This window comes from Chanos chanos, chromosome 5 (assembly GCF_902362185.1).
Source record: "Chanos chanos chromosome 5, fChaCha1.1, whole genome shotgun sequence".
Classification (NCBI taxonomy): Eukaryota; Metazoa; Chordata; class Actinopteri; order Gonorynchiformes; family Chanidae; genus Chanos; species Chanos chanos.
Window position 1 is genome coordinate 25,163,752 of NC_044499.1, and position 21,642 is coordinate 25,185,393.

Here is a 21,642-nt window from a genome sequence, read left to right on the forward strand (position 1 = left end):
AATAAATTTGTGGAGCTCTGCTACCAATAACCAGTAAAATCTAATCTCAATCTGTTCTGTGTGTATGCAGATGATGTTACAGTCCTCTGCTCTTGATTAATTTATGATTGGTGTCTATTTACGTGGGTACTGCAGTAGTCTACTTTCTTTGTAAACAGTATGTGTCACCGCTTCTCATCAGGATGAGTTATGTGATGATTGCTTAGAAATATAATTCACAGTTGTGTGATTGGTTAGAAATATAATTCACGGGTTTGCAACAGAAACTACTGGCTCAGCGAAATGGACGTGAAGTAAAGAAAAGAGTCTGTTGTGCACACTCATTCATTTTGAGAGAATTTTATTTCCTTTATTTCAAAGTTCAGGCCCTGTGTTTTTTTCCTGCTTGCCATGTGAAGGTCAGTGAGGGTTGTGCCTCAGGTGATCAACTAATCCAAGCAATGTATCCAGAACTGCCCTGCCTAGACACTCAAACCCGATCTGCCCTGCAGATGCTCAGACCCGTGTAGGTTGAGCTGATGTCCCTTGGTGTCCTAGCGGCCTATGGATTCTGACTCCTCTGTAGATTTAGTGTGTTTCTCTGCTGATCATGCTCACCAGGGAGTCAGGGTATCCAGCCTGGGAGAGTGAAATGCGTATAAAAACACAACCCCCCAACTCCGACCCCACCCCCAATCCCTACCTCCTCTTCCAAATGGAAGGAATGTAAATTTCTTTGTATTTAAAAGGAAGGCTGTGGGGGAAAGAAAAAAAGTCTTGGAAATTTGGAATTTTTCCATCTCAGTTTCTCTGCTTTCCTAGTCTCTCACTCTTAGCATCCTGTCTGGATTCTGCAATGTGTTTCTTGTTGTCTGTCCCGTCGCCTTCTACACGGCCCTGTCCTTCATATGGATCTTTATTTTTATCCAAATCTCCAGAAACAACAAAACAAACCATAATTACTTCTCTTCACACTGCCAGCGTGTCTCTCAATGGCTCATAAAGACCATTAAATGGCTGGATGATGACAAAAACATCCTGGGGTGTAGCGTCTGACTTATGTTTGATTTCCCTTAATTGCCTGAAGAGAAAACCTCCTGTTTTTCCCAACAATAACTTATAACTTTTTTTTAACCGAATGTACAATGTTGAGTTTTGAACTGGAAAAAGATATATGTATTTCAGGATGGCAAAGCATCCTTTGGTAACTAGACGATAAAAGTAGAGCTTAAATATTTAAAGATGCACCATTATTGCTGTTTTACATTGTAAACTTGTACATTGTATAAAAAACACAAGCACTGGGCAGTGAACTGTGGTTTATGTTTTCCTTGTATTTTGCTGTGTTTTTTTATTACTTCATGGTGATTTTGTGGGATTCTGGGACTCCTCACTTTTCACCCAAGTGAAATACAAGTGAGAAGCAAAGCCACCTGCACCAGCCACTGGTTCCTTACAAACTGGGCACACTAGTGATTGTTGGAAAACTGGTAAGTCATCCTGGGTTTCTGTCAAAACCACAGCAATGTCTAACACTGTGATGATTATTCACAACTGTCTGTATATACAATTCCTTCAAGACCTCTTTCATTTGGAAGAGGTGGTAGAATAGGAATATAAACAACTGAGAACGTCAGTACTGAGTGATTTTTATGATGCAGTTTGCATTTGGTATCCGACTGCGATATTACATGCCCTCCAAATAGCTGGGTCTCCAATGACCTCAATGTGCATATGTGTTTTTTTACATCTGTCTTGTGGAGCCCAGAGAGCTCCAGCTCAGTCCTTCTCTGGTCTTAGTCAATGGGTCTGATCAACATGCGTACACCCTTCATGGAGTAGAAACCACCGCCGTAGTCAGCCCAGAATATACCATCTTGGAACTTGCTGCGATACACTCCACCGGCATACCACACTCCATTCAGATTAGTCTGTCCACAGGCATTATACCACCAGCCTCCCTTATGGAAATGTGCACAGTTACCTAGAACAGTATTCAAACAGAGAGAAAGAGAGAGAGAGAAAGAGAGAGAGGGAGGGAGGGAGGGAGGGAGGGAGGGAGAGACGGAATGACAGAGAGCAGGAGGTATTAACTGGATTTACTAATGATTATGAATCGGTGCAAACGTGATGTATAACTTGATTTGTAGAAATGCTTGATGAGGTAAGATGATGAGGCTGACCTGAGAAGGCGTCCTTGTCCCTGTCTAGTGTGGTGAACTGTTTGCCGTTGTGGCTGGTCAGAGAGTCACCGGCATTTCCCTGGTAGGTCCCCAGACGCAATCTGTAAGACTCGCTCTCGGGCTCCAGGTGAAAACTGCTGTAGGCAGCGTATACCTTCTTCTCCATCCAGTCCTCCATCTCCACCAGCAGCTTGTAGTCTCCCTGTTTGGCCAGATTATAGATGTTCTCCAGGCCAAGCCAGTGTTCGCCATCGATGTGTCCAAACCCTTTCTAGAAAGGACAGATCAAGAAAGAATTCTCATCAGTGATGTTCCCGACATGCTATATTAGCCAGCATCATATTTCAACTTCAGATTTTGCTGCTGTAAAGAAAAATGGGACCAGTGGAAGCACAAAGTCTTAGTGAGATGTCTCCATAACTGCACAACAGAATGACTCTGAGTAAGTGGTTTAAGCAGAGAAAAAACCTCTACTGGATATAAATAATCTGTCTGAGAAATGCTGACAATGTCTTGCTCATTTTTCTACTTTGTATAAGTCTTGGAACATTTCTCTTGCATTTATCCATGTGAAAGACAGTGATACGGCTCAATTTGTGGTTGACTCACTCCCCCTGAAAAAGACAGAGGTAAGCTAACCCTATAGATTCACGTTTTGGGTTTTCTGTCTAGCCTCTGAAAGCATGATGAATGAGCTGAGGTTTCCTACTGCCTCCTCTGCTGCTGTGTATGCACACGAACTGGAGACAAGTGGCGCTTGAAGTTGACATTAGGCAGAGTAATAGGGCGCCAGTTTGCTGGCAGGGTAGAATGGAACATTGAATCACCAGTGTCAGTTCAGATAACGTCCATCTAGTTGTCATGTTCTGATGTGCTGGATAGTGAATTTGTGGTTTGGAGAGAAAAAACGCACATGGCAGGGACTAAAGCATGCCTTCCCATTAGACTGCACAAGAAACAAATCTCCGTAAAATAGCTGCAGGATAGCTTTGACGCAGTGCATGTCATAAGTACAGACGCAAGGATGTGGGACCAGAAATTTTCCATGGATGTGTAGCAGTGTTTTTCGAGGAAGTCATCCAATTGCAGACAATTCTAATGTTGTTGAAGTAAGTGAATAAAACTCTCAGACCGCTCCAAATGTCTGAGGTCTCTCCATGAAGTAAGAACTAGCTTCATATGATGTTACCCTAAACGTAAGCTCTCCCCACTACCTTATAGTTCTCCCAGTTCCTGAAGAAGTTGACAGAACCGTCTTTCCGCCTCTGAATGACAGTCCAACCCCCGTTATCCATGTCATGTTCACACCAGGCCTGCACGGGCCGTTCAGTCCCATCAGGCTTCAGGAGGAACATACCACTGGTGGCATGGCCCGCCTGCATCGCCTGCAGACAGTCGCGGTACGGTCCTATGGGGGAAAAGACAGGCAGAGGGACGACACAGTTGCTCCTTACTGTATATGTATTCAAAAGACATATCTGTCAGAGGTGATTAGCTTTTAGATAGCTTGCATCCTGTAACCTGTACATTTATTCATAAAGAAATGCTGATGCTAAATGTTATTGGACAGTCTCATAAGCTCAGTACCGCTGTAAAGCTACATTTACAGTAGTACATAAAACTTTTTAAAAGAAAAAAAAGAAGGAAATGTAAGTATTTGTTGGTGTTTTTAACCTATGCTCTGTGTTGAACTGGGATTACTCTGCTGGGTGAAGTTGTATCAGATGGTTCTTTGTGGATACTTTGTGGTGGGTGAAACCGAGAAAGATGAGACCTTGAGTTTTTCCATTCATCTGCCTTGGGTTTTTTTTTTCAGGCCCAGACAAATAAATTTGTGAGAACTTTCACTAGATGGTTCAAATGACACAGAATGCTCATTTTTTATTATACTTTTTCACGTTTCAGTTAGTGTTTTAGATAGATGGCCAGAAAAGACATTTTCATTTGGGACATATCCGAATTTGTTGATCACCCCACCCCACCCCACCCCACCTCACCCCACTCCACTCCACTCCACTCCACTCCACTCCACTCCACTCCAAAAATGGCTTGCCTACAAAGATTTCTGTATGTTTTTTTAAAGGAAAGACCCTCCCAGACTGACTCTAATGAGCCGAGGATAAACACAAGTTGTGCAATGGTTTTGACTGACACAGAACCCAGATGGTTCATTAACCCGGGTATGGCTCTCCATTGAAAGCCTTAATTGTGTAATACTAGCTGCATCCTCAACGGTGTTATCTGATGGTTTTTAGTGACGTGTTTATACCCTTACCCTCCGAGCTGAAGTTACCCTGGGGGGGCCGTTTGATGTCCAGGGTGCTGCCAGTGGGTGCAGGCCCAGCTCTGGAGCCTCTCTCCCTGGAGATAGACCTACTGTGGTCCCTCTGAATCTCATTGGAGAGGCGGGGTACGCTCACGGGAATGTTCTCAGGCACCACTTGTACTAGAGGCGGGGCCGGGGGCTCATGCCGGCGGTTCCCATACACCTGTAGACAGCGCTCCTCCAGCGCACCAATCAAGACGGACTGGTTGTTGACCACAGCGGCCAAGGCGGAGAACCGAGCCTCCAGTTCCTTATAGCGGGCGGAGAGCCTCAGTGCCTCAGCGGTGGCATTGAGGATGCGTCCTTCCAGCTGCGCCAGCTCCAGTGAGTTGTCGCGTTTTCGGATGATTTCGTGCAGGAGCTGCATGTAGAGCTGTGTCACGCGGGAGTTCATGTTCCGCGACTCCTTACGCAGTAGCTTCATCTCGTTCACCATGTTACCGTCCACGTCCACCACCAGCCTCAGCGTGTCCATCTCGCGCCTCTGTTTTGTCAGGAGCTCACGGACATCTGCGATGTCCATGCGAGTCACCCGGTCTTTGTCCGGGAGAGACGACCCCCGGCTGGCACAGATGGGACCCGTAATCTTCTGCTCAGGGACAAGAAATGTGTAGGAGCACTTTTTTGGGCCCTTGTCCTCATCCGTCTCTTCCGGGGCCCTACGTACTCGGTTCAGTGTGGGGCCCCTGGAGTACCCTTCACTTTGCCCCCATGTATACAGACAGAGTAGGGTGCAAAGACTCCAAGTACTGGCCTTCATAGTGCTGAAGTATTCTGCTTTTTGTGTGACCTAAAATGAATGCATCATAGAGTAAGATTGGGAAAGATCAGAGCCCAAGGCTCTGGTAATTTGATACATATTCGCTGCACATGTGTTCATATTTTTTCAGAGGATAAATAAGCCAGAAAATCTCAGATGTGAGCATCTGTTTTAGTGGCAAAAGGAGCAAATTAGTTATGGTTCCTGACACAGAAGTAGGCCAGTTGTAAGACAGTTTTTAGATTATGTTGATGCTAGCCAATTTGTGTATGTGTGTGTGTGTGTGTGTGCGTGCGCGTGCGTGTGTGTGTGTGTGTGTGTGTGTGTGTGTGTGTGTGTGTGTGTGTGTGGGTGTTTCATTTTAATTTTTTGTTTTTTCTTTTTCGGCCCTTATGTACCTAGGGAAATTGCAGCAAATTCATAGACTTCAAAAGAAAATTAAAAAGTAAAGGATTTAGATGGTGTCCAATGTTGTATAACCATTCAATCACCCCAAATGAGGCTTTGTTTCTGATTAATACTGTTTTTCCAGATTTGAAAGTAAATCTGTTTTTATGTTACTCCTTAGTGGAAATTACCAAGAGCATAGACTCCAGCCGTGCATGAGACAGTGAAACGAATACCTCTCAGTTTGACCTACATTTCTCCTCCAAAATATCCTTATTGTCAAACATGTGATGGCATTTAGCTAAAGCCCTGCTTTTACTCAAGTGAAGAGACTCACATGTGGAAACTCCAGACATAGGTTAATGAGTAATGTTTTCCCAATCTATTTTTGGAGAGAAGGATTGAGTTTTTGGTTCTTATTGGTCTTGACAGCGGCTTGTAGAATATTTATAATAAGGTAGAGCCAAAAAGCTTTCTCTTCTTCTTTCACTCCGTTCTATTCGAAGAGAGTTGGTTTGGCTGCATTGTTGACACTTCTCTCTCCTGCTGGACTGATTAGGTGTGGAAGGCTGGCCAAGTCACACTCAAAGGGTGTCTATGAAGGATGTGGGGACACGATATGTAACTGGACACATCTGACAGAATTTGAGCTGCATGACATCACATTGAGATGCATACCTTTGGCATGACTACTGTATTTGTCTGCTGGATCAAGCCGTATTGTATTAGAAAATGAAAAACCTTGGTACCTTGGATAATTGTTGTGGAACGGTGTTGATGTCCAGGGCACTATGTGGTCTGAAAGTACTTTAATGAAAAAGATTCTGGAATATTCTCAAAACCAAAACTACTACTACAGCAAAAGTCCATTCTTCATTCTTCATCAATGTCAAGAGAAAATGAGACAGAGAGAGAGAGAGAGAGAGAGAGAGAGAGAGAGAGAGCAAAAAACTAAGCAAACAAACAAAAAAAGCAGATGGCTGTGTGGAAGTTGGGGAAAATAAAGGTCATGCCTCTTTCTCTCATACGTATAAATAAAGTAAGTTCCATGCGGTGACGGCTGGACTTTTTCTCCAGTCTCATTTCTTTAGCTGGGGATTATCTGGCCATCATTACTCATCGGCTCACGGATTCTAACGTGGAGTCATATTTCTCTTAAGACCTGTGGTGCTTGGGGAGAGAGTGAAAATGGAGCGTACCTCACTCCTCATTAAAACCCCACAGCCTGAAAGTGGCTTTTCAACATCAGTCAGCCCTTTCCTTTTCCACACCTTATTTCAGTTGTTTCAGAGCAATAGCTAAAAACCCTTTGTCTATGTACTCCACACTCACAACCATCCACTGAGAATTTAAGTTATAAACTGATGGGTTCAAGCTGGCTCAAGTTCAGCTTTTCAGTTTGATTGGATATGCATGAGTAACTGTTTTTATAACCACGCTTTTTCTCACCACACAGTGTCTTGCCATCATATGAAAAGACTTTATTAAATTTTTAAAGTGTCATTTTTCTGTGTCATAATTTGCCAATGTGCCTTGCCAGCTCTCTGACAGGACACCCTGAGACTGGACCAGTGACAATACCCAAATTTGGCTGCTCAGCAAAGTCTGGATGTTAGTATGAAACCCTCTGACCTTTAAATCTGCCTTCACAAGATGTAAAATTCTTTTGAAAACCAAATGGAAATTGGACTAACTACAGGCAAACTGTTTGTTCTTTGAAGAACTCCCTTGATGACTAAAAAGTAAAGGAGGATTATCCCTCGGCAAACAAGGCTAGCTTTAGCATGTTATGAAATGAATGGAGTAGTCACAGGCAATTTATCCCAAACCACCAAAGTAATCTGATGAAAGGTGGTCTTCATGGAAACCTCTGTGGTCCATATAACAAAGCACACAGTGTGGAAGACATCAAGATCTACAAACAGTTTCTATCAGATAACCCAGTCATTAAAACCTACATGTTGTGAAGTGAAAAGTACAATATGCAAAAATAAAGAGCACATTTTGAATAAAACTATATGCTCTGAAATAACAGGTAATACTTATGTAAAGCACAAGGACAGCTAGCTTGTAATATGGAGATAAGGAGGTTAAATCTCCGCTCACTCCAAGTTGAACAGTACATCATGTGGAGATATGATTTAAAACACTTGGTGTTTGGAAAGAAATCTTAAAATTGATCAGTAAGCAGGTTTAACACAGGTACAGGAGCAAGCAGACCTAAGGCTGTATACTTAGACCCGGTATGAAGACACTGAACAGAACTTCAGACAGAAGAAAACCACTGTTGCTTTTGCTGTGACTCAGTGACCCCCTAGTTCTGAAGCTTTAAAGTAGTTTATTTAATGTGTTTTAAGATCATTTTAGCTAAGGGATTTATTTTTAAGGAGATATAGTGAGATATAGTAATGTAAGGGTCTGGCATTGATTTACACTCTAGGTCTTTGAGTGTCAGGTATTTGTATGATAGCAGATTATCAGGAACTAAAAGCAGCCAAAAGGAGCAGTGAGAGCCCCCACAGACAGAGGTCTGTTCTTTTGAAGCTCATGGACCCCTGTCTTACTCCTTGCCTAGAAACGTAACATTTGAAAATAGGCATTATTCCAGATTTCTTCTACTCAGGGGTTTACCAGAGTTCTGCTGAGTTTAACCAAGCCATTGATCATTTGGTCAACCAGACATTTGCATTAACAACTGTTTCCACTGTTCAAACTACTCAAGACCAAAGCAAACTGTATGCACTGACATGTTTGTCAGTTTGGGAGGCTAGTTTGGAAGAAATACTGTCACAGGCGTATTTTCAGGTGAGTCTGGTTATCCATAGCACTGGAAACCAAATGTTGCAAGTAACCAGTGAATGTAGTGGGAAGTAATGCACCACTTACAATGAACATTGAATAGACATTGAATTCTTTAGTCAGCTTACGTGTTTCAGAAACTTTTGTCATGATAGAGTAGTTTGGTCATAGGATAGGTCCATTACAAATAAAAGACAGGACAGACAAAGAAAAGTGAAGGGACTTACCTTGTTACTTCTTATTCTGTAGCTGAATGATGCTGTCCTTTGTTTACTTATTTGTTTGTTTCCAGTTCCATGCACACACACGCAAACACACACAGGGGAGTCGTTCTCTACACACTGGCTCCTTCTGGTTCTGTGTGGTGCTAAGTGATCTCCTCTTGAGTCTTGCTGATGGTCTCTGTTCCTCTGGATCCTAGTGCTCTGGTGTCTGTACCATGTCAGCACCACTCTTCAGTGACAAACACAGAGGTGAATCTGGACAGGAGCAGTTCTGTTTTTCTGCTCTGGACTGCACAGTGTAGGGCCTCAGATGTCTCTGCTGTCATATATGGTCTGAAAGAATAACAGTGCTCCTCCTATTACCTTTTTCTCCTCTCAGAGTCCCCACCTCCCCCCTCTCTTTGGTTTGGGGAGGGAGGGAGGGAGAGTAAGTGTCAGAGTGAAACTGGTATGCTTTGACAGCGAGCTGGAAATTGGGTTTCTGTGTAGTTGTTATCGTTCTTGTGTTTTGTCTGCCATCCTCTGAGTACATTCATATGAACCTTAAGGTATCTGCCCTCAGGAAAGCTGCATTTACACACTGTCAGACACAACTACGAGACCATATTTACATTTACACAGACTCTCCAGATTACGTCTATATCTGTGACAAGGCGGAGGGGGCGCTGATTAGTGCCCTTTAAAGTATGTTCTCCTCGCTCATAATGTTTGGCAACACACTCAAGTCAGGATCAAGATTTCCTGTGGGGCTTTCATGTGCACACATCTTTTGGGGCTGTCACCAGTTCACACTGGGCTTCTGAATAATTCCAGGAGTAAGAAAATTATTACCGTGAAAATACAAAGAGGGTGTACTGCTAAATGCTTAATTTTGAAAGATCCATGATTTTGAAAGAGCTACTGCATGCACTCACTGTAATTTGCATTGCTAATGTAGTCTGTCTGCAAGGAAATGGTCTGATATTATGTTAGATATTATTCTCAGTGAATAGCTGACATTCCTCAGCATCACTAAGATCTATAGCATATGGAAACAATGATTAATCTCAGAATTTCATTTAATCTCAGAATTTAATTTTAAATTAATGACACATAGTATGCAGCATTAGGTCATTTCTGATGGAGAATGAAAGCCAATGTAGTCACTTGTTTTGCTACATGAATCCTCTGTTTCTCTCCAAATGTCCTGAACTTTAGAAATGTTGTGTTTAATGTCAAAAGAATGTTCTCTTATTGTCTCGTTAATGTCTTTCTGGTTGTTTTAGGTTTTTATGTGCATGTGAATTTCATTTGGCTGTTCTCTGTGCTGCTGCCCTGGTTTTGTGAAAATGCAGGGTCAGGCCACAGTGAAAAAACGTAATCGATTGCCAAGCTATTACTTCATTTTGGGAAAAACACCGCAATAGTCTTTTGCAGTGAAGGAAACCACTAAACCCACTCAAATTCTTTTGTTCCATGAGTTTTCTTCATGAAGGTTTTACTTCTAATTGTTTTCCTCTGTGCTCCTCTCACTGTGTGCTTTGTATAGCCCTGCCTAGGGCATGTGTTAATTTGAATTTTGTTTCAGTATTTGTTTCTGTTTGGTGGCTGCACTGCTAATGCCTCCCAAGAATATCATACATCATATCAGGGAAACAGTGGATCCAAAAACCACACAACACTACTGACTGTGATTCTAGGAGCCACCAACCAGCCAAATAGACACACACACACGCATACATATACTTATATACATACTCAGACACATCCACACACACTTTTTGTTATATCCTAGTGGAGACTTTTCATGGACTTCAATTCTTCTGTAAGTAAAGATTAGTAACTTGACCCTTACTGTAACCTCTCTCACTCTCTCTCTGTCTCTTACACACACACACACACACACACACACACTTACTTTTAGAATGCAGTCCCAGTACTATTGTTTCTTTAGTTAGGGTAAAACTGCTGAACAAGCTACATCAACACTGAGTGAGCCAAGATTCAAGATTCCACTGCACCTGTATGCCCTCTACTGGTGGAGAATGTGTCATGTCCACAACAGATCAAACAGCAGTGGTCTAATTACTAAAGTACGCTTATCTAAGCTCTAAGTGAAGAGATAGATCTATGATAAACAGTGAATTATTAGAAGGGTACACAGAGATGTAGGAATCTTAGGGAGTACATGAAATACTGGTACTTTGGGGTCATTTTCAAAAGGTACTTGAGCTCCCAATTAAACATCCATTTGAAACTCAGTCTTAAGTACTTGATCTAGTTCAACTTTGTGAATAAATGCTGAGTTTTTGTAAATAAATGCTATGTTTGATTATGCAATGATGCCGATACTCTTTACATAAATCACTTATGAATTACAACACCTCCAGCTTGGCTCTTTGGACAGTGAGTGAGCAACCATTAAGTTAGTAGTCACAGATCACTCATTAAGTTATTAGTTACAGTTCATTCATTAAGTTATTAGTTACAATTCATTTAAGTTATTCAGTACAGTTCTGTGAGTCTGATCAATTGTGTTTGTGTACGAGCTGAAATTTCAACAGGTTTTCACTTCTTCAAACACCCCCACACCCCATCCCAAAAAACAGACACGGAACACCAAATTAAGTTCAAGATTTAATGTTTAATTAGGACGCCAAGGTATAACTGCAGCAGCATTTAGCAAAAGCATAAAACGCGGAGAATCCTCCTCGTGAGGGACAGCTTCCCTGATTTTTTATCAGCACTGGTGGCGTTCTCAGCTGAAGCCACGGCATCTTCTGCTTTCTGTTTACAAAGCAAAGAAAAAAAAAAAAAGAGAGTTGAAAAGAAATAAGAGGATTCAGAAATGTACAAAGACAGTGCTGATGTGAGACGTGTGCTTCTGCGTGAAAATGAAGATTGTTCAAACACAGATGTACTCATACAAACTCTCAGCACGAATTCAGTAAAAAAAAAAAAAAAAAAAACACTACTGCCCACCTTCCTGCAGAACTTCATCTTGGGGAGCTTGAATTTAAATTTGCCCCATTTCTTCTTCTTCCCCTGGCTCTTCTCCATAGCAGTGTAGGTCTCAGGGGAGTCGTCTAGGCGTTCCTCTTCCTCCCCATCACTGCTGCATGGGGACTCGGATGTTTCCGGAGGGGCAGTTGTGGAGGCCAAAATCTCGACCTTCTCCACAACATTCAAAAGTCTCTCTTTCAGGGCCTGCTGTTTTTTAATGTCATCAGGCCCACTGTACAAGGTGCGCGAAGCACCAATCATTATCTCTTCCCATTCTTCGTCGGGAGAGTCGTTTCCAGATGCTGGCCACCCATCCTGGAAAGAGTTGATGGTGTCAGACAGAGTCTCCACCAGCAGCTCAGCCGCTTTGGCAGAGAACTCGTCCTGGGGCTGACAGATCTGGGCCCGAGGGTTATCGGCCATCTCCCTCTTTAAGGCCTCGGTCATTGCTGCATTGATCTGATGCAGCACCTCTGCAATCATCGCTGATGGCAGCTCAGGGGAGTTAGTGCACACGCAGTCTATGCCGTGGTACACCTCTCTGTATGCCTTTTGAAAGCAGCCCTCAACATTCTCGGTTACGCTGTCCTGCGTGATCCCAAACAAGACCTTTAGCGGTCTGCCTGCCTCAATCGGATCCAGGACCTCTTCCGCTCCAGACCTTCAAAAAAAAATCCATATTATAAATCTCTGCTACTGCATTTGAACAATCTGTTTGTACACATTCCGTTCTCATACTTCATTTTTGGAACCCTACTGAGTTCTTATGGATGACATGAACCAACAGTCAATTTGCTTTTCCAAAGACTTTTTCATGCTGTCTCTTTCATTTAGAAAAGTCAAATATACAGGTAATCAATTGATAACTCAGTTGTAATGACAATGAACTTCAGTCTACTCTAGCAGGACAGAAGAAGGTGAACTTTCCACTCAACTTACCCATTAGGTGAGGGAGACGCACACATTCTCCGCTTTGTCTTTATTGCCCGTGACAGCGCCGGGAACATGATCACCAAGGACATCTCTGTGAGTGCTCTCACAACATCACTGATGATCATGTTAATCCTTGCCTTCAGCATCTGCATTAAAAGGAAGGAGAAATATTGAAGTAAATCTCCAGGCAAGTACAGAATATAAAATCACCACTGTTTTCTGAGATGCATTGCATCCAGTGGTGCATAATAGCTACACATCACAGGAACAATATTTCAACAATAATGTAGCATACAGGCACATAAAGTGAAACTCCATCATATTTACAATCATTTTCACAAACCTCCAGTGCAATAAATTAACAGTTTAACTATAGTTAGCAGAAAGTACTGTGTTCTTTTTGAGTCCATAGCTTAGCCACATTTTCTTCCAAAGTTGGATTGCCAGATTACCCAGGAAGTCTAGTTAAAATTGACACTCACCATATTCTTCCATCTTTGCATCGGCCCAGGCGTTCTGCAAAAGACAAAAATCAATAAGTAATTACATGTAATACTCATATATAAACACTCCACTATATTATACCAATTAAAAACATACGTCATTTACTTGTTACACAAAATCAAGTGTAACTCTTGAGATCTCTCTAATAACATACTAAGTTAGAGAAGAGTGACTTGAAGTCTGTGATAAGGACAAGTCTGAAAGAGAAAGATCATACCCTTTAGCCACATTCATAAGGAAAGAGCGAATTACTGGAGAAAACTTCATGTGCCTCAGATCTGGCAGAGGAATTACATTCTTCTTTGAAGCTTTCGCAGCTTCACTGGGGGGCAAACCCACGCCCACAGTCTGACCAGCAGTCTGCTGGTCCAGAGTCTCCTCCCTATGGTACAGACCAAGACAAGAACATTCATTACTCATGAGGACATTAGGTTTCTCAGTAACACATGTAAGATGTGGTCTACATATTAAAACTGCTTCGTTCATATAGGGGAAAAAAGAGTAAATGGTATTTGGTGGAAATTGTGACATCTTACCAAGCTCTCCCGGTAGGAGGATGTTCTTCGGTCTTATCTTTTTGCAGCTGAGCATCCTTAACTGATGTCTCAGGCTAAAAAAAAAAAGAAGACACAATGAAATTATCCTTATGTTCACTTAAATGGTCAGAATAAGCAACACTAACACAATACAGATTTGTTTTACGGCAAAACATCAATGTTGTTATGTTTAACATCTTTGCCTTGGTAATAAAATGGATCCTGCTTGTATTATATGCAAGCCCTTGTGTCTGTGTTTAGAGAGACGAGCGTTACTCTGGGCGGATTTTTCCTCAATCCCTGCGTCATAGCACGACACCTGGGCAAGTACGGAAAGGTGACGAGGTTCGCACGCCACCTCCGATACATGCCAAGTGAAGCTGTCCGTTTTCAAGCTTGCCGCCGTAGGCCGGTGAGGGGCGATCGGCCGAGGTGTCGCCTGTCCGGTGGCTCGGGTCTCCAGGCCGGGAAAAGCTCGAGACCGAGACCCACGTGATGAAACCCACCGTGTGACACCTGGTGACCGGGTCAGGCTAATTCTGCGGGCTGCGGCGCGAGGGTAGATGTCCGAATAACCCTCCAAACATGGCCAGCTATGGTCTTGGCGACGCTTAAGCATTTAATAATCACTTATACTTACTTGTTTCTCCTGCGACATGTCGTCCAGTGAGCTTTTTAAAGCGAATGTCTGTTAATTGAATTCAGTTCCTATGAACCGTACCTCGGCTGTGAACGCAACTAAATTTCCCCGCTCTGCTCACCCAATCTTATAGGTTGGTCTCATTATGACGTCACAGCAACCAAACGCTCAGACGCACTCAGTCAAGTTAATAACAACAACAGTAATAATAATAATAATAATAATAATAATAATAATAATAATACCTATGTCTTAAATTCTCTACAAGTGGTAAAGAGTTTAGTTTATTTTAAAGCGAATGGCAAAATTTAAATACCAGCTTGATTAAGATTTTCATTTCGGTGTAAAAGTCCTTGCTCATAGTAAACGCAAATCACGCGGGGCAAATATCAGTAACAGCAGCAGACATAACTCGGCATATTTCTATAACGGAATTGTTGCGCAAGTGGATAATAGACGTAGAGTCCCGGAGTGTATTTGTTTTTGAAATATTTTAATCTACCAAATGGTTATCTGATATGACAAAACACCTTTTTAATTGAATTGTAACGATCTCTTAAATGACTTATATGTTGTTCGTGGGCTCATAACATGATGTGTCTCTTCGAACTGTGTTTATCGACATTCCGGGATTTCACATCATACACATAGCTATGTTACAGGCGGCTAATGTATGTTTCACTCAGTGTCAAGATAATTACCATGGTAACACAGGGAGTCCCAATACACTGGCTGGTCTATACTGACCCTCTCTTTTCTCACGTGCATTCACATATTCATTCATCATACTCATAATGACTCCGCATCAAGCATACCCTCACTGGCCCACTGCTGGCTTACTGTGGGCAGTGCATGCGTTTCCTCTGGGTACTCTGGTTTGCCCCCGCCATCAAGGACATATATGCTAGGATAAATACTCCTGTCAGTGACCGTGACCAAGGCACTTGCAAAAAGAACTGGAGTTGGTCCCTGGGTGCCTGCGGCTGCCCACTGGTCTTAGCTCCTAGTGTGTGTGTGCTCACTGGTGTATGGGATGGGTTAAATGCAGAGGCTTCATTTCACTGCTCACTGCTCTAGTGTGTGTGTGACAAATAAAGTTCTTCTTCTTCTTTCAGTGGGCAGCACTCAAAGGTTCTGCACAGGCATCTGTGAGGACTTGTGAATGAGATAACAGTCACACATAACAGTGAATCTGACTTTTTCAAATGATACCTTTGGCACTGTCATTATTTATATTGGTCATTGAGTAATGCCAATGTAGTTGTACTACTGTACAGATCATCACACTATTGAATGTTAGCAAGTTTTTCATTAAAAAAAAAAAATCATTAAATACCTCTGGTTAATTTTCTACTTGGAAGGTAAGATTTTGGAAAAACACATGGGGATGCACCATAAGATTAAAACAACAACAACAACAACAAAATTTGTAAACAAGGGATAATGACAATATGAGTAACATATTTACAGTGTGAAGCAATGATGTGACATAGGGAACACAGAGTAACCCTCTTTCTAGTTGTGTATGGACATACGATGATAATCCTCAATCCAGTCTGCCAGTAAATTACAATGATGAAGATGCATGACGAGGGGAGAAGCACATCTCCTGCCCTTCAAAACGGTTTTAATCAATTATCAGCAGGTCTCTTATGTCTGTTAATCCCCAAAAAGGACACTGGGACACACAGATTAATGTGATGTAGACTGTTTGTTACACAGGCCTGAGTAGACCAGGGTGCATTTTCTGTTTACAGGACAGAAATCCACTGTAATCACAGCAAAACTCTGCCTCTTCGCCACAGTAAGGCTGGCAGAAAAACTGGGGTCACACATCCTTTACCCCTTAGCAATGTTCAAACTTTCAAACAGTTTCCCATGGTTACCAAACACTTGCTGTTACTCGTCTGAACTATAGAAAGTACCATACTTACACATTGTACAAATACACAGACAGTGACAGGGTGACAGTATCAAAGCAGCCCATAAATAAATAAGTAAGTAAGTAAATAAATAAACAAAGTTAACCTCTCTCACCCCAAATGCTGTACTCCACAAACATTTGCAATGTCAACATAAAATACCCAAGCAGTTTAGTCCAGTGTAATACATTATTTTGCTTATTGTTTACAATTCTTATGGATGATATTCACCAGTAGTCAATGTTCTTTTCCAAAGACTTTGTTTCATGTTGTCTCTTCAATTTAGGAAAGATTTTCAAGTGGATTTTTTTTGGACTGCAGCTCAGAGGGGAAAAACGCTGGCTCAGCTTTGGTCTGTTTCTGACCCAGATCAGTCTACCCAGCAATCTGCACGGCCATAGACTACACACTGTGATAGAGAACAAGAACAAGGCAAGGAGATGATGGAAAAATTGTGTGGAGAACACTAACTTGTTACTTCAATATTGTGAATGTGATTTTGTTTGGATGTCGCATTGCCTATGCTGTTGTAAATGATTCACCCTTTTTTTTTCTATGAATTCATGTGTTATGCATTCTTCATATACCTTTTTAGTTCAGATCTCTATATGGAAGCAAAATCAATAGAAATTGGAAAATAGTGAAAATCACTGTTCGTATGCTACGCACTGTCCTCTGAAGACACATTGGTTCCCCTGTAGAGTATCAAGGGCTTTGTAATGCCATGCTTACTTACTGACATTAAAGTTATTTGTCTTTGTGTAATGATTCACACAGACTGATGGACTGGAGGTTATATGTAAGAATACATTTTGTTCTGTATTTCTCTCTTTCTCTCTCTCTCTCTCTGTATGTGTTCTACCTTCATGCTGTGTCTTGTAAATTTCCACTGACCACAGCTTATTTCTCAGGGCCCAAAGCTAAGGTGATCAGACATTCTCTCTATTGGGAATGAGTATGTCATTGTCAGAACTGGTTCAAACTGGTATGAAAAGCCCCTTGTGTAGAGTATGGGGACTGATGGAGAATGACAAATGTTCATCACATTTCCCCATGCAGCTATAATGCTACACGTGTTACTCAGCTTAACACACCTAACTCTGAATATGATTAACTTAAAACCATCCTGACTGGCCGTATAACTTTTGTCTGCCTAATTACCTGATATGTTGCTATATGACTATTGTTGCTGGATTAATCATCTTTGCAATTAATATGTTTATGTTTTTGACATACCTCTGTCTCAATCTGTATCTGAGAATAGATATTAACCCATGTTAGCTCTTTCCTTCTGCATGGCCGCAACTTTTTTGTTTTGGTCAGTACTCTCCACAATAAGTATTAAATGAGGAAGACTTATCCATGTGTCATATTTCATCCTCAGTGGACTAAGTCACATTTCTGTCATTTCAATTCATACAAATATAACCACGATGCATATAAAAATAGTTTATATGTATTAACAACTGGTGTTGTTATTATTATTATTATTTTGCGACAAGCATTTTCATTGTTCTTTTTTTAGCGACTGTGTCGACTGAAGACATTAAAGTGTTCTATTACAGCTTAGAAAGAGACTGTTATATCATCCATGCTGATATTCGGGGGAATGGACTTTTGAATAGGACTTAATGCATTTCCAGGCCATGGCCGCCATTTGTTGGTGGCGCCACAATCTGTCAGTATAAGCAAATGAATTACGTCACATCTGGTCATTCTTCTTGTTTGTAACTCTATGGTGCCGTGGCTGGACGTCGCTATGGCATCCCATTCTAGCGAGCTTGAAATAGCTAAGAAAAATTTAACTGATGCTATCGGTGATAATGTAAAACAGTATGTATTCACTGTGTTACACTGAGGATACCGCTTCTCTGTTGACAGGGTTCACTTAGAGTAGTCTGTCGAATAGGCACGCTTGCTTATGCTGTTTGCCGGGAGATCATTTTGCAATTGCAACTGTGCTAGCTAGATTTTTTTTTTTTTTTACCTTTTTTTAACTACTAGTATTTCAGTTCCTTGACAACTGGGTTAACTTTCGTAATAAGTCATTACTTTGGGTGTATTTTACTCGTGTTTGCAGAAAGCGTTTAGCTAATGTAGCTATCTAGCTAACCCATTGCTACTACTATTGACGCTAGGTCTGCCAAACACCGTCCAACTTTAATCATACGTCACCAAGTTATCTACCGTCTCACGCTGTTAAAAATGCTGCATGTGTTGTTTTTTCTCCTTTGCAGTTATTGGGCAAATTTGAAACTCTGGTTTAAACAGAAGATAAGTAAAGAGGAATTCGATATTGAGGCTCGTCGTCTTCTGGCTCAAGACAACGGTAAAATGAGCGAAAACATATCCTCTTAAACCATTGTTTGATTCAATAACGATAAAATTACCCAACCAGACGCTCTCGAATGAATCTCTTATTCAGTGCAACTGCTTTGTCTCTGTATTATAAATCTGTTTGTTTGTAAGCTATCTCGCGGATTAATATAAATTTACCCGCGAATGCAGTTCACATGACCGCTTCTATCGCATTTTCAGAGTCCTAGTTAAGTTCAGTGTGTGTGAAGTTTAACTGCTTTTGATACCGAACCGCTCAAAATATTCATATTTTAATGTTTTCTTCCCCAGTTCATGTTCACAATGACTTTCTTTTGGCTATTCTCACACGGTGCCAGATCATTGTTTCAACGCCAGGTAAAATTGACAAATTATTTGAAAAGATGTTGGGCCCTCAAACGGGGGATTAATCTGATCACTGATTCTCTTTCACTCTTTCTTTGTTGGTACCTCACAGAGGGTGCAGGCTCTCTGCAGTGGGCCAGTGGTTCTGCTTCTAAACCAGGGAAGCCCAAAGGGAAAAAGAAGTTCTCCTCTGTTCGTCAGAAATTTGACGTGAGCATTTTTGTCATTGTTGTTGTTGTTGCTGGGCTTTGTTGTGAATTTGAATGTAGTAGACCAAATTACAAAACACTGGTTCCCACCCTTATCTTTCAGAACCCCTTTATATTTCACGTATTGGATGAATTCCTGAATTGCATGTCTTACTGAAGCTTTCTGCCACTAATCAGGTTCATGATAGAATATTTTCATCAGATTGTTGAGATTCACCACAGAGACAGAGTCAGAAGCCTCTTGTCATTACGGGGATCTCTTGACACTGAACAACCTGATGGGTCACAAGGAGGTTGTAATTTGTCATACTCTCCTCTCAGCATCGTTTTCAGCCCCAGAACCCCCTGAGTGCAGCTCAGCCCTTCAGTCCGAGGGAAGGCTCGGAGGAGGAGGAGCTTCGACTGAGCGCTCATACCATGCTGCTACCCACACGGGGCCAGCTGGAGGCACGCATGATGGTCACTGCCTTTGAACTGGGCCTGGACAATGTCACAGAGGATGCTGTCAGCACTATGGCCTGTGCAGTGGAGGTGTGTGACTGAATGATAGTGTAGCCAGGGAAAGGGGCGTAGATGCATTGGAGCAGTGCTAATGAACAGTCAGGGTGATCTGTACTGTTTGTCCTGATGATTGTACATGTATTTGAGAGGGTTTCTTTGGGATTTTGTGCTGCTGGATAAGATGTGCATGTGGACATGGTCTGGCTGACTTTACCATCAGTAGGAAAGTATATGACAAACACTATTCAAGACACTACTCAGGTCAGACTACCCCTTACAGCTGCAAACTAAACATGTCTGTGATGTTGCAGCCTTCTGTTCAAACTGCCTTTTATGTTAGATCCTGACAAGTCAAAAGTGACATACACTTTGCATCAAGCGCAAGGATATGTTCATGTTTCTGTTTTGCTGTAGCATAACAATGACTTGTTTCCTTTAAGCACTCTTTTCTGCTTCTTCTTCAGGTCCACTTGAAGGATGTCATTACAGCTGTGGTGTCCCGGCGAAAAGCCTATCGTCTGCGTGATGGACACTTTCCATATGCTTTTGGTAGTGATGTCACGCCCCAGCCTTACCTGAAGAACAGTGTGGCAGCTTACCACACCGTGACGGAATAGTAAGTTCCACTGTGTCAGTGCAGAACAGTGTTCAAAACTAGCAGTATAAATAGGCCTTTTACTCAATTATTGTTTTTTGTAATTCACCTTCTGATTTAGCCCTGCCCCCAGTGCCTCTCTCCCTGCTGGCCCGCCTCCTCAGGTGTCTCCAGATGAGGCAGAGCAGCAGGCAGCTCTCCTACTGGCTTGCTCAGGTGACACTGTCCCCACCGCCTTGCCACCCATTAACATGTTTGACCTTCTAGAAGCACTGCAGGTAAGAGAGAGGCTCTTACTTCATTTATGGTGCAGATTAAGAGACTCAGCAATGAGAGTTGTTTACGTGCCCATAGCATCCATGTGGCCAAGCCATGTTCCATCAAATATTTTTCCCTTTTCTCAGAGTGGCACTCACCTGGTCATTAACTGTGATTGGTTGTCATTCAGGTCCATCGCAGGGTGATGCCCTCCCATACCATGTATGCCCTGAACATGGAACGCGTCCTGGCACGGCTTTGGCATCCCAGCCACGAGGAGCTGGAGCAAGACCACATCCACCGCCAGCGCTTGGCCGCCAAGGAGGGTCTCCTGGTCAGCTGAGAGACAGCTGAGGCAAAGGAGATGAGGTGGAACAGATAGACTGTTAATGGTCCACCTGAGAAGCCAAATGCACTGTCATCATCTCCCCAGATAGCGGGGAGTCCTGTCTCTCCGCTGTTGTTAAGACCACAGATGTTCAGTGGTCTGTGAGGAGTGGTCTGTAAGATTACCATGTTTTGCCATGTTGGCAGTTTAGCATGGGAACCATATCCATAGTCAGAAGATGTGGGTTTTTGTAAATATATTTCTGTATTTTCTTTCCAGATTGTTTTTTATATAATACATGTTAAAAGCTTAAAATAAACAAGGAGAAAAAAACTGAACACAATTGTTTGACAACTGATATTCCATGGAAGTGAATGCTTTGGTCTTTAATCATTTGTGGCCTGAAACAAAGTAGTTAGTAGTTGGCAGTGTTGCAGTACCATGTTCTACCATTAGAGGACAGAGTACACCATAGAAAGACAAATTCAGTTGGCATTATGGCAAAGAGTTTACAATGAAGCCAGATCAAGGTTAAAGGCATTTAATGCCCGAGTCTCTCAGTTCTAATAAAAAAAAAAAATCACCATAGGAAACTGGACTTTATAATTTCTCATATGCCATATTTCTCACGTAAGTAACACTGACAGCAATTAGGCTGGGAGGGATATGTTCTGTACAGGAATACAAATTAACCCTAACATTCGTTCTTGGTTAGAGCTCATTTTAAAGACTGAGACCGTGTTTTGGAGTTTCGTAGGAATAGCAAAATATTAACATGACTATCAAGTCAAAGTGATTTAAGACAAACTTTTTATTTGTGTCAAAGTTAACAGTTTGTTCAGTGTTTTTAAGGCTAGTTGAGCACTATATATATATATATATATATATATATAT

The 21,642-nt window shown here is 41.9% G+C and overlaps 2 protein-coding genes across 2 annotated transcripts; one reads left to right on the forward strand and one right to left on the reverse strand.

The window, feature by feature from the left end:
• Positions 1-1,775: 1,775 nt before the first annotated feature.
• Positions 1,776-5,248, reverse strand: angptl1b (angiopoietin-like 1b). The gene is made up of 4 exons (XM_030775353.1): positions 4,438-5,248; positions 3,377-3,570; positions 2,163-2,433; positions 1,776-1,963 (listed from the first exon to the last, which is right to left on the reverse strand). The coding sequence occupies exons 1-4, from the start codon at positions 5,246-5,248 to the stop codon at positions 1,776-1,778; spliced, it is 1,464 nt and encodes a 487-aa protein (XP_030631213.1).
• Positions 5,249-17,919: 12,671 nt separating this feature from the next.
• On the forward strand, positions 17,920-20,915 carry tada1 (transcriptional adaptor 1). Its single transcript, XM_030775793.1, has 8 exons — positions 17,920-18,008; positions 18,413-18,504; positions 18,804-18,869; positions 18,970-19,067; positions 19,388-19,597; positions 20,032-20,183; positions 20,284-20,440; positions 20,611-20,915. The coding sequence occupies exons 1-8, from the start codon at positions 17,935-17,937 to the stop codon at positions 20,761-20,763; spliced, it is 1,002 nt and encodes a 333-aa protein (XP_030631653.1). The 5' UTR covers positions 17,920-17,934; the 3' UTR covers positions 20,764-20,915.
• Positions 20,916-21,642: the final 727 nt, after the last annotated feature.